This window comes from Giraffa tippelskirchi, chromosome 6 (assembly GCF_054371585.1).
Source record: "Giraffa tippelskirchi isolate mGirTip1 chromosome 6, T2T-mGirTip1v1.2.pri, whole genome shotgun sequence".
Classification (NCBI taxonomy): Eukaryota; Metazoa; Chordata; class Mammalia; order Artiodactyla; family Giraffidae; genus Giraffa; species Giraffa tippelskirchi.
This window is the reverse complement of record NC_137280.1, coordinates 88,555,040-88,566,268: the sequence shown is the minus strand read 5'-3', so window position 1 is coordinate 88,566,268 and position 11,229 is coordinate 88,555,040. Positions and strand designations below refer to the sequence as shown.

Here is an 11,229-nt window from a genome sequence, read left to right as displayed (position 1 = left end):
GTGTCTCTCCAGCTGGTGGCCTTGGGCGTATCTGGGTTTACACACGAGGTCAGGTTGTACGTGGTGGTGCTTGGTGACCCACGTGCGTCTCAGGGCCTTGCAAGGCAGCCCTGCTGCTCGTGGGCCCCAGGACGTGGACTAGACTGCCGGACCCACTTAGCATCCCAGAGCTTCAGCTTCCGCTGCTGGATACGGCACGATGAGAGCCCTTCCGAAAAGCAGAAGGGCATCTGGTCTGTGGTGAGCACTTGAAAGGGCTAGGGGTTTTTTTCTGTTTTTTGGTCATGCTGCAAGGCATGCAGGATCTTAGTTCCCCAACCAAGGATTGAACCCACACCTCCTGCAGTGGAAGCGTGGAATCTTGACCACTGGACCACCAGGGAAGGCTGGGGCTAGGCTTTATTGTTGCTGTCTCCACCTGCACAGGCAGTGGAGAGTGTCCAGCAGGGCCCGAGTTGCCTGTATGCCCAGTATGCGAGTGGCCTGCTTCAGTCTCTCCTGGGCTCCCTGTGTGTCTGGGTGGTGGCCCGTTCCAGTATCCCCGCCAGCACAGGATGGGCAGGCCCAGCCTTCCAGGCCCAGGAGAGCCAGGTCAAGGCCCCAGGTGGGCGCTGTCTCCTTAGTCCATAGCCCAGCAGAGCCCCAGGGGTCTGGGCTGCTCTGCCGGGCTCCTCTAGGCTCAGGGGCCCACTGCCCGTGGCCGACGTGGGGCTGTGGGCGGCAGGCGGACCAAGACTGGCTCGGGGTTCCCCGTCGTGTCCACTACGCGTAGGTGCAGGAGGCCCAGGAAGGCCTCAGGTGCGATGCTTGTCATGTGAAGCCTGTTGGCCCTGGACCAAGAGACCGATATGAGGGCATGTTCCAGGAGAGAGGCCCACCTGGGCCCGCTCACATCCCTCACAGCTCACAGCCCTGGCCTGTCTACCTGGAGTTGCCTAACCTGGCTGCCCGCAAGGTACCTGAGGAAGAGGGCACGCAGGCGTGGTGTGCTGAGAAAGGCTTCAGGGCCCACGTGGCCGATACGGTTGCCCTGCAGGTGCAGCTCCTCCAGGGCCTCGGGTAGGTCAGGGGGCACGAAGGACAGTTCATTGTGGCTGAGATCCAGCACCTGGGCAGGCAAGCAGAGATGGCGCCGTGGTGGCCCCAGGCCCAGGGCCACCCGTACAGCCAAGCCCCAACCTGCTCCCCTTCCGGGCCCTCATGTACACCCAGCCTGGTTCTTCTGCCCCCTCCCCCCACCTACTTCGTGGCTGCCAAGTCCTGCCCTCCACGGAGGTAAACTGAGTCCTTTCTGGGGCAGACCTCATTCTAGGTGATGGGGGCCCAGACAGGGTCCCTGCCATGGGAGCCACTGATGCAGTTGATGACTCACAAAGACAGTATTAGGTTGACCCAAAAGTTGATTTGGGTTTTGCCGTAACAGCTTACGGAAAAGCCTAATGAACTTTTGGGCCAACCCGATTCTTCCCTGGTGGCTCAGATGGTAAGAATCTGCCTGCAATGCAGGAGACCCGGGTTCCATCCCAGGGTCAGGAAGATCCCCTGGAGGAGGGCGTGGCATCCCAGGGCTGGCCTACATTCAGGGGGGGCTCTCTTTCTAGCATCTCAAGGCTTTCCAGGGGAGGAGCTGGGCAAGCAGGCAGAGGGGTGAAGGAGCTGCCCTGTAGATAGTATGGCCAACCAGCCTGCCCCTGACCTGCAGGGCTTGCAGCTCATGCCAGGTGCCAGGCCCGATGTCACCCACACGCAATTGGTTATGTGCCAGACTGAGCTCCTGAAGCTGGTGCAGGCCAGCCAGCGGCTCTGGCTCGAGGGCCCGCAGCTGGTTGCGTTGCAGCCGAAGGGTGTGCAGGCCAGTGGGCAGGCCGGAGGGCAGCTGGGTCAGCTGGTTGCCAGCCAGGTCGAGGCTGCGCAGGGCCCGCAGCCGGCGAAAGGCCCGAAGGTGCACACGGGCGCTGGCCAGGCAGTTGTAGGCCAGGTTGAGCTCGGCCAGTCGAGGCGTGGAGGCCAGATCACGGGCGCCCAGCGCAGCCACACGGTTGTGGGGCAGCACCAGGGCCCGCAGGCGGCGGGGCAGTGCCTGGGGCACTCGGTCCAGCCTGTTGCCATAGAGGTGCAGCGTGTGTAGGCCCCGCAGTGGCCGCAGGGCTCCAGCTGGCAGCCCCGCAGCACCCAGTTGGTTGTGCTGCAGTAGCAGGTAGCGCAGGCCCCGCAGGCCGCCCAGCCGGGCCGCCTCCACCCAGCGGATGCGATTGCGGCCCAGATGCAGCACGGCCAGGCTGCGGGGCAGGCCGGCGGGCACCGCAGCCAACTGGTTGTGGGACAGGTCCAGGTACTCCAGGCGGTGCAGCTTGCTGACAGGAGAGAGAAAGGGCGTCAGGCTGGGCATCCAGAGTGGAGGCCCCAGATGGATATTGCAGGGCAGGTTGGGGTGGGGGGAGTTGAGGAGCTGTCCTGAGAGATGTCTGGGCTTTCCAGGTAGCTCAGTGGTCAAGAACCTCCTGCCATGGGAGGAGGAGATGCAGGTTCAATCTCTGGGTCAGTAAGATCCCCTGGAGAAGGAAATGGCAACCTACTCCAGTATTCTTGTCTGGGAGATCCCATGGACAGAGGAGCCTGGTGAGCTACAGTCCACGGGGTTGCAAAGAGTCAGACATGACTGAGCATGCAAGCACACACCTGAGAGATGTAAGGTGGAGATTTCAATTTGGGGATGACGAGCTGAGAGATCTGGGTAGGAAGTAAATCTGGGGTGACTAGGTCAGAGTTCTGGGTCTGAGATCTTCATGTGGCAGCTGTGATGTTGGGTAATAAGACCGAGGCAACCAGGTGGTTGGAGGCAAGGTGCTTGGCCAAGCCTGGTACACGGTAAGCACACACCAAATAAGACCTTGAATTGGCCATAAAGGGGTGGTGGTGAAATGGAGGCCTGGGGCTCCCCGATTCTACTGGAAGATCTACAGATTCAGACCCTACTGCCAGCACGAGCCTACACCCCTCCAAACCCCTGTCCCAGGCCCCACCTGAAAGTGGTAGCATCCAGGCCACTGTCTGTCAGCTGGTTGTGCTGAAGGTAAAGCTCACGGAGTTGGGTCTGGCGGCTCAGGGCTCCTCGGGGCACCTTGGAGATGAGGTTGTTCTGGGAAGGGAGGAGAGAATGAGACGGAGGGTCCAGGGCAGAGGTCAGTAGGGAGCCACAGAGGGCTCCTGAGTAAGGGACAGGGTGTTCTTTTGAGCAAGGCTGCTCAGAGCCTGTGAGCTACCCATGCCAGAGGAAAGGACCCAAAGACACTTTTGACTGCTGAGATGACAAGGGGTCCCCCAGGACAGAGGTGCAGGGGCCCCGAGGGGAGTGGGGGCATGGGGGTGGTCAGGTGGAGGAGGGGCACCTGCAGGTGGAGCCGCTCCAGCGAAGGCGGCAGGCTGGGCGGCACGTAGCTGAGCTGGTTGCTGGAGAGACTGAGGGTGGCCACCGCCTCGGAGCCGCGGAAGGCGTCAGCGGGCAGGCCGGCGTTGCTCAGCTGGTTGTTGTGAAGGTACACGGACCTGAGGGGAGCCAGGCTCCTGCCACCAGCCCGGCCCCGGCCTCCCCACCACCCCGCGCCCCAGCTCAGCAGGGCAGGCTTCATTGTGTGTGCGTGCGTGTCAGAGTGTGTGTGTGGGAGTGGTATGGGTGTGATTTGTGTGGGTGGGTGGGTGTGACTGTGAGTGTATGTGTGTGAGTGAGTGAATGTTGAGTGTACGTGTGAGTCTGAGTGTGAGTGTGAATGTGTGGGTGTATGTGAGTGGGTGGGTGGGTGTGAGTGAACGTGTGTGAATGAGTGTGTGGTGAATGCCTATGTGAATGGGTGTATGTATGCGAGTGTGTGCGTGTGTGGGAGTGGTGTGGGTGGGTGGGTATGACTGTGAGTGAGTGTGTGTTGAGTGTATGTGTGAGTGTGTGAATGTGTGGGTGTATGTGTGTGTGAATGTGAGTGTGTTGAGTGTATGGTGTGTGTGTGAGTGGGTGGGTGGGTGTGAAGGAATGCCTTTGTGAATGTGTGGGTGTATGTATGTGAGTGTGTGTGTGAATGCCTGTGTGAATGTGTGAGTGTGTGTATCTGAGTGTGTTGAGTGTATGCGTGTGTGTGCACTCTCCTCCAGTCTGAAATTCTCCAGACAGAGCATCCAGGGTCTTGTCTCCCCCACCACCCAGAGCCTCCCTAGGGTTGGCTCATGACCCCAGTCAGACCCCAGGGTGCAGAGTGACCCCAGGCCTACCCAAGACCCGGCAAGGCCCAGGCTGGGCCAGGGGCTATACCTGAGCGCCGGCTTCTCCCCAAACGTGAGCGGGAAGATCTCAGTCACTTCGTTGGCAGCCAGATCAGCGACCCGGAGGGAGCGGGGCAGAAACTGGGGGGCCACAGAGAGCTGCGGGAGCACAGCGCAGTGGTTCTGGCGGCACCCCCGTCCTGCCCCTCCCCGCCTGCCGCCCATCCACACTCAGCGCTGTGTGACCCCAGCCGGCGGCACCCTTGCTGGGCCAGGCCTAGGGCGGGGTGGGGGCGTGGCGGGGTGCTCACCTTGTTGTGGGCAACATAGATGTGCTGCAGCTGTGTGAGAGACTCGAAGGCCTCATCGGGCAGGCCTGTGCATGAGGTGGGCAGTGAGGGGACCCTCCTAATGTGGGGTGAGGGCAGGGGGCAGCCTGGGTTCCCATCCAGCCTGGAGGCTGGCAGAGGCTCCTCCGGGCCCCGCCCCCGCCATGTCCTCAAAAGCCACAGCTCCCGCCCCCCATCGCAAGTTTCCATCCTGCTCAGCAAAGGGCAGTTCTGGGAACTGCCGCAGAGCTGCCCACAGACCCAGATGGGGAAGGAGAGGACCGAGGGGACCGGGCTGTGGAGGGGCCACCTCCCGTTGTCTCCCCACTCACCCTCAGAGGAGATGAGGTTGTTGTGGAGGTTGAGGGTCCGCAGCCCACTGAGACGCGACAGCTCGTTGTAGGGGAGCTCCTGGAGCTGGTTGTTCTGCAGGACAGGCCAGGGTCGGGGGCGACATTCACACCCTGACCCCTGTGAACCTGGGCCCTCAACAGATGGCCCCAAGCCCTGCTTCTCAGCTTCCCATCAGCCTAAGCAGGAAGCCCCAACACCCCTTCACCCTGTTGTTTGTTGTTGAGTTGCTCAGTCATATCCGACTTTTTTGTGACCCCATGGACTGTAGCCCACCAGGTCCCTCTGTCCATGGGCTTCTCCAGGCAATAATACTGGAGTGGGTTGCCATGCCCTCCTCCAGGGGATCTTCCTGACCCAGGGATTGAACTCCCCTCTCCTGCTTGGCAGGAGTGTTCTTTACCACTGAACCTTCACCCTGTACTTGATCCCAAAGGCATTACTTTGTAACAACCCCGTAACAAAAAGACACTGGCCCCCAACGCCCCATCCACCCCTACAGTTGACCCCGGATGCCTCATTACACTTGACCTCAAGCAACCCCGTAATCAGCAGACATTGACCCCTCCGACACCCCTAAGCCTTCAGCCCCTCCCACTTTCAGCATCTGTGCCCCCCCACCTCCTCTCACCTGACTCAAGACCAACTCCCATCCGTGTCACGACCCACATGCCCAGCGCCTCACCCCTGCAAGAGAACCCCGCACCCCAACCCCGGCACTCCGCAGGCTCCCCCATCCACCCTGGGAGCTGCCCGGCACCCACACACCAGCCCCACCTGCAGGGAGAGGTGCTGAGCAGCCCTGGTGATGTTGTCTGGGAACACCCGGAGGTCCAGGCCGTCGCAGTCCACCGTGTCAGGCCGGGGGCAGGAGCAGCGTGGGGGGCAGGCCCGGGGTGGGGGCTGGGAGCCCTCCCCCAGGTGGGGGAAGGAGGCGTCATCCTCCATGCCAAGGGCGGGTGGGGGGCCAGGTAGCAGCAGAAGCAGCAGCAATAGGCTCAGTCGCTGGGAGTTGAGGGACAGGTCAGGGTGTCCCCGGGCTGGGCACCGGGTCACCATGGCAACGGAAGCATCCCCGCCTGGTGGGGGGTGTGCAGCAGGCAGGCAGGCCCCACCCTCAGACCCACCCCCGCCCCACCTTACCATAGCCAGCCCTGCTCTGCTGTCTTGCCCGAACTGCTGACCAGGGTTCCTTAATGGAAACCAGGCGGTCACCTCTGGAGGTTGTGCTGTGGCCGCTACCGCCCCCCATCTCACACAAACCACCCTCCTCCCCGCCAGCCCGTTCCCCCAGGGGCTCAGGGGAGCTAGCCCACCCTTTCCCCGCCCTGCGGAGGGCGGGCAGGCACCAGATGGGGTGGTGAGGACCGGCCAGCCCATCCCCTCGGTCCCACCCGCCTCCCCCAACCACCCCAGCTCCGCTTGCGTAACCTTGGCCAGCCTGGGCTGGGCCACAGGAGCGAGGAATGCTTGGGGGAAAGCTGAGATTCGCCCTGTCTGGTATTTGGGCTGACCGCAGGAGTAGGGGTGGGGGCAGAGGAGTGGAGGACACTTCAGGGCACAGGAGGGTCCCCAAGGAGCTGGGGCTGGGAGCAAGTGGTCAGGGCAGGCCCAGGCTCAGCCTGCTGGTCCAGACAGCAGCCTGGGGCGCTCCCAGTCGGGCCTGCCATCTGGGCTCCTCCTCCCCTCTGCCAGCTGGACTCACTGGCAGCTAGACTCCCCCTGTACCCAAATGGCCACAGCTGCCGCCGCCCAAGAGGAAATTACAAGTATTGAGGCACCAGCCATGTGGTTAAGGATGAGCACTCAGTGGCAGCCTGCCTGGGCTTGAACCTGGGCTCTGAACCACCTCTCCTGGCCTTGGTTTCCCACTCTGCAAAGTGGGGGAATGGTTGTCTTACCCTCCTGAGAGTGGTGCAAGGATTAAATGAGGTAATTCATAAGAAGGAGGTGAGAGAGGTGACTTCCCTGGTGGTCCAGTGGCTAAGACTCTGCACTCTCAACACGGGGTGGGGAGTGGGGGGGTTCGATCACCGGTCAGGGAACTAGATCCCATATGCCAACTAAGACTCAGTGCAGCCAAATAAATGCATGAATATGTGCGTGTGCTTGGTCGCTCAGTCAGGTCCTATTCTTTGTGAACCGACAAACTGTAGTCCGCCAGGCTCCTCTGTCCATGGGATTCTCCAGGCAAGAATACCAGAGTGGGTTGCCATTTCCTTCTCCAGGGGATCTTCCCAACCCAGGAATTGAACCTGCATCTCCTGCATTGGCAGGCAGGTTCTTTGCCACTGAGCCACCAGGGAAATCCAAATGCATGAATTAAAAAAAAAAAAAGACAAAGGTAAGATAGCACCTAGCACATACCAGGCCCTCAACAGCAGAGTGGCAGTGTGTGCCAAGAGGTGAGGAAGCCCATCTCTGCCCCAGGTCCTGTCCCCTGAGACGCGCCACTTAACAGCAAGACTTCAGACAAGTCATTTTCCTGCCCAAACCTCAGCTTTCCCACACATAACATGAAGATGACAGAAGATCCTTCTTCAAAGGACTGTCACAAGACAGGGACTTTCCTAGTGGTCCAGTGTCTGAGACTCTGAGCTCCCAATGCGCCGGGCTCACATTTGATTCCTGATGAAACGGTCCCATGCGCCGAAACTGAGAGTTCACATGCCACAACGAAGACCTAGAGCAGCCAAATAAATAAAATCCATTTATTTATTTATTTTTAAGAAAAGAGGCTGTCACAAGACGAAAACCAGACAGTGGGAAGAAAAAACCTAAGCAACTGCCCTAAAAGTGCTCAGTTTGGGTGGGAGTGGCTGATGGGCTGCTTAAAGGGCATGATGGAGGTTGAGGTCTCTCCAAAACGGACGGAGATGAAGATTTAGTGCCGTTGCCTCAGAGACAGCAGCTGTAGGGGAGCAGGGATGTGGCAGAGGGAAGGGAGCAGTCAGTAATTGATATCACTGGAGTGGGCAACTTGCCCTGAAACTTGTCAACTTTAGCTCTCAAAATCCTGCATCCTAGGAACACTCAGTCCTGGGCACACTGGGATGGTTGGTCGTTCTCATAATCAAGCAAATTTTCACCACAGGCAGCTGGAGCTCAGTCCTGCAAGGGAGCCCTGGGAGATCAGAGTCATCCCACACCAGGGGTGAGAGAGCTGAGCTGAGGTATTGATCCTCCAACTCCCTCCATTGGTTGCTGGTTGAGGGCTACCCCCAAGGGACTTGAATTCCCTGGCAGTTTGGGTAGAGCAAGTGCCACCCCTAAAGAGATATTAGGGACTTCCCTGGTGATCTGGTGGTTAAGAATCCGCCTTGCAATGCAGGGGGCACGGGCTCGATCCCTGGCCAGGGTACTAAGATCCCACATGCCATGGGGCAGCAAAGCCAATGAGCCAGAACTACTGAGCACAAGCACTCTAGAGCCATGGGCCATGAGGAGAGGTCCCACATGACACAGTGAAACTCCCCTGTGGGGCAACAAGACCCAGAGCAGCCAAATATATAAAATAAATAAATAAATAGCCAAATAAATAAATAAATATTTTTTAAAATAAAGAGATATGAGATGTTTGCTGGTGTGGCCCAAGGAGGGCATGGCAAGCCCCAGACAGAACCAACTACAGAGGGTTTGGGGGGAGGGTTCGTCAAGCCATGGGGTGATGGAGGTGAAGTGCATCAGGCCGGTGGGAAGAAAGGACCAAGATGTGGAAGAATGATGGACAGAGAGAGGGTGTCTGTATTATTAATCCCTCTTTTACAGAAGAAGAAACTTGGACCCAAAGAGGTAGTCATTTAACCATGTTTCCTAGGACTGCGTGGCCTCCGGAAATGGGACACTCAGGGCTAGGACAGAAGACAGGACTTGGTTTCGACCAGAAGAGAACAACAGGCCCCTCTCCAAGTTCTCCATGTGGGACTGACAAGCACTAGCTTGGACGTTGTGTAGCAGCTTCTTAGTCTCCATAACAGAGTAATTAGAGAGTAATAGAGTAAATAAAGCCCCAGGGAGTTAAAGAACTACTGAACTGATCCTAGCCACAGGGAGGTGACAATGAGAACCAAACTGTTAATATGTGAGTTTCTGGCAGGAAACTCTTAAAGATGCAAAGGAATAGAGAATCAAGCCAAACTAACTAACACAAACCAGAGTATTTATTAACTCATGAGTAGAAATGTTGAAGGGGTGTCCTTCAGGCATAGCTGGGTCCAGGGGCTCAAATGACATCTTCAGGATGGAAACTCTCTCTACCTCTCAGCTCTACCAGCAGGCTCCTCTGTGTGGTGCCAAGATATCCCCAGCTTTAGTCCAGCTGAAAGCCCCAAGGTTACACGTCATTGGCCTAGCATTGGTCACATGTCCATCTGGAATCAGTCCCTGTGGCTAGACAGATGGAATGTGATGATTGGTGGGGAGCATAACCACCACTCTTGTAAATGACCCACAGGCCTTATCTTCCTGCAACAAACCGCCTTCTCTGCACTGTGCCGTGCCCAGCCTGGTTCAGCCCATCCCAGCTCTGCCCTGCCCAAGAGGGAGTTCTACAGGGGTGGTAAAGGAGTATGGTCTACCAATGTGGAGCCTGGCAGAATCAAAATGCATGTAGGATTGTGTCTGTATGTGTGGGGATGTTTGCATGAGGAGGGGGTGTTGGTGTCTCTTGGTTTTCCTGGGGCTCTGATCTCAGAGTAAGGAGGACTGTGGAATCAGGGGAGCAAAAGATAGTTGTAGGAACACTGTGGGAGCTAGGGCAGCAATCTGATCTCATTTTGTTTTTCAACATTTTTCTTTAATTAAAAAAAAATTTATTTATTTATTATTTGGCTGTGCCAGGTCTCAGGGGCATACTCAAGATCTCTAGTTGCAGCATACAGAATCCTTTAGTCGTGGCATGTGAGATCAAGTTCCCCAGTCAGGGATTGAACCCTGGCCCCCTGCACTGGGAGCATAGAATCTTAGGCACTGGACCACCAGGAAAGTCTGATGTGGTGTCATTTTGGGTGGCAAGAAGGGGCAGGGTTGATGTGGGAGGGAGCAAGAAACTGATGGAAAATGTAGTTTCCCAATGAGAAGAGGAAAGGAGGGGTCTTAACTCAGTACCAGTTAATAATCCCAAGGCACACCTTGGGCCTGCCCCTCCTCATCCTCTAATGGCATCCAGTCTTGACTCACAGGCTAAGGCCAAACTCCTCAATCAGCCTTCATCTGATTGATAAGCACCTCAAGATCTGGACCCAATCCATAAAATTAACTGGTACTTAGCCAGGCCTTATGGCTGTCTGGAATAAAATACTTCATTTCCCAGGTTCCCTTGCAGGTAGACAAGGCCTTGCTGTTGTACTGTGCTTAGTCATATCTGACTTTGTGACCCCATGGACTGCAGTCAGCCAGGCTCCTCTGTCCATGGGATTTTCCAGGCAAGAATACTGGAGTGGGTTGCCATTTCCTACTCCACGGGATCTTCCCAACCAGGGATCGAACCTGTGTCTCTTGCATCTCCTGCATTGGCAGGTGGGTTATTTACCACTGCCACCACCTGGGAAGCCCTAGACATGGCCATATGACTATGTAAGCATAAGTGATATGTACAACTTTGAGGAAAGGAGGGTGCCTTATTTTTTGATGGAATATAGACGTGATGGCTGGAACGCCATCAGCTATCTCGGGCCATGACATTGCCTTGGGACTAGAAGCCTTGAATGGTGGAGCAACAAGATATTGTAGAAGGAAACTGGATCTCACATACCATGGAAGACTGGGCTGTCCATGAACTGACCAATGTTTTAATCCCCTCCTATTGGCCCTGTTGGAGAAAGAGGGATCACATGCCCTAAATAGTGCAAACACATGATAGCCCAACACATGATACCTAACAGGATAGACGAGATCATCATCAGTTAATTGGCCACACATACTCACAGGCCGGAAGTGGAGGAGGACACTGAGCCGCCAGGTGGGGGGTGCACTCAGGAGCAGAGTCAAGAAGCAGGGGCTGCAGGAGACAGCCTTGGTAGTGACAAAAGTGTGGGGTAACCTCTGGTTCCCTTCCGAGGATGTGATTGGCTTGTTTGAATAATTTCTGACTGCCAGAGAGATAAAACGCATTAGGTCGAGGACCAGCGTGGGGGCAGCTGCTCTGGCTGATAGAGAAACGAGTCAGGTGGCTGGGGTGGGGGTGCATATCTGACAAAAGTGGAGAAATTCACACTGAAGTCTTGGGGGCCCTGTGAGGGTCAAGGAGGTCAAAACAGCCCATGGAATTTCAGGCCTTTCCACACAAGCAACACCAGTT

General features: G+C 57.0%; 1 protein-coding gene across 44 annotated transcripts in view; it reads right to left on the bottom strand.

The window, feature by feature from the left end:
- Positions 1-381: 381 nt before the first annotated feature.
- Positions 382-11,229, bottom strand: part of PODNL1 (podocan like 1) — a 25,107-nt gene continuing 14,259 nt past the window's right edge. For 4 of the 44 annotated variants that reach the window (XM_081501442.1, XM_081501440.1, XM_081501444.1 and 1 more), the window contains 11 exons: positions 7,551-7,614; positions 6,075-6,123; positions 5,709-5,936; positions 4,913-5,006; positions 4,563-4,627; positions 4,301-4,410; positions 3,390-3,546; positions 3,024-3,139; positions 1,697-2,354; positions 960-1,108; positions 382-830 (listed from right to left, as the gene is read on the bottom strand). In XM_081501442.1, the coding sequence (XP_081357568.1) occupies positions 680-830; positions 960-1,108; positions 1,697-2,354; positions 3,024-3,139; positions 3,390-3,546; positions 4,301-4,410; positions 4,563-4,627; positions 4,913-5,006; positions 5,709-5,936; positions 6,075-6,123; positions 7,551-7,552 (1,779 nt within the window). In that variant the 5' untranslated portion in view covers positions 7,553-7,614 and the 3' untranslated portion in view covers positions 382-679. Of the gene's footprint in view, positions 831-959; positions 1,109-1,696; positions 2,355-3,023; positions 3,140-3,389; positions 3,547-4,300; positions 4,411-4,562; positions 4,628-4,912; positions 5,007-5,708; positions 6,124-7,298; positions 7,615-10,683; positions 10,741-10,856; positions 11,021-11,229 lie in introns of all 44 variants that reach the window. The other 40 variants (XM_081501456.1, XM_081501453.1, XM_081501457.1 and 37 more) reach the window with 27 other exon arrangements.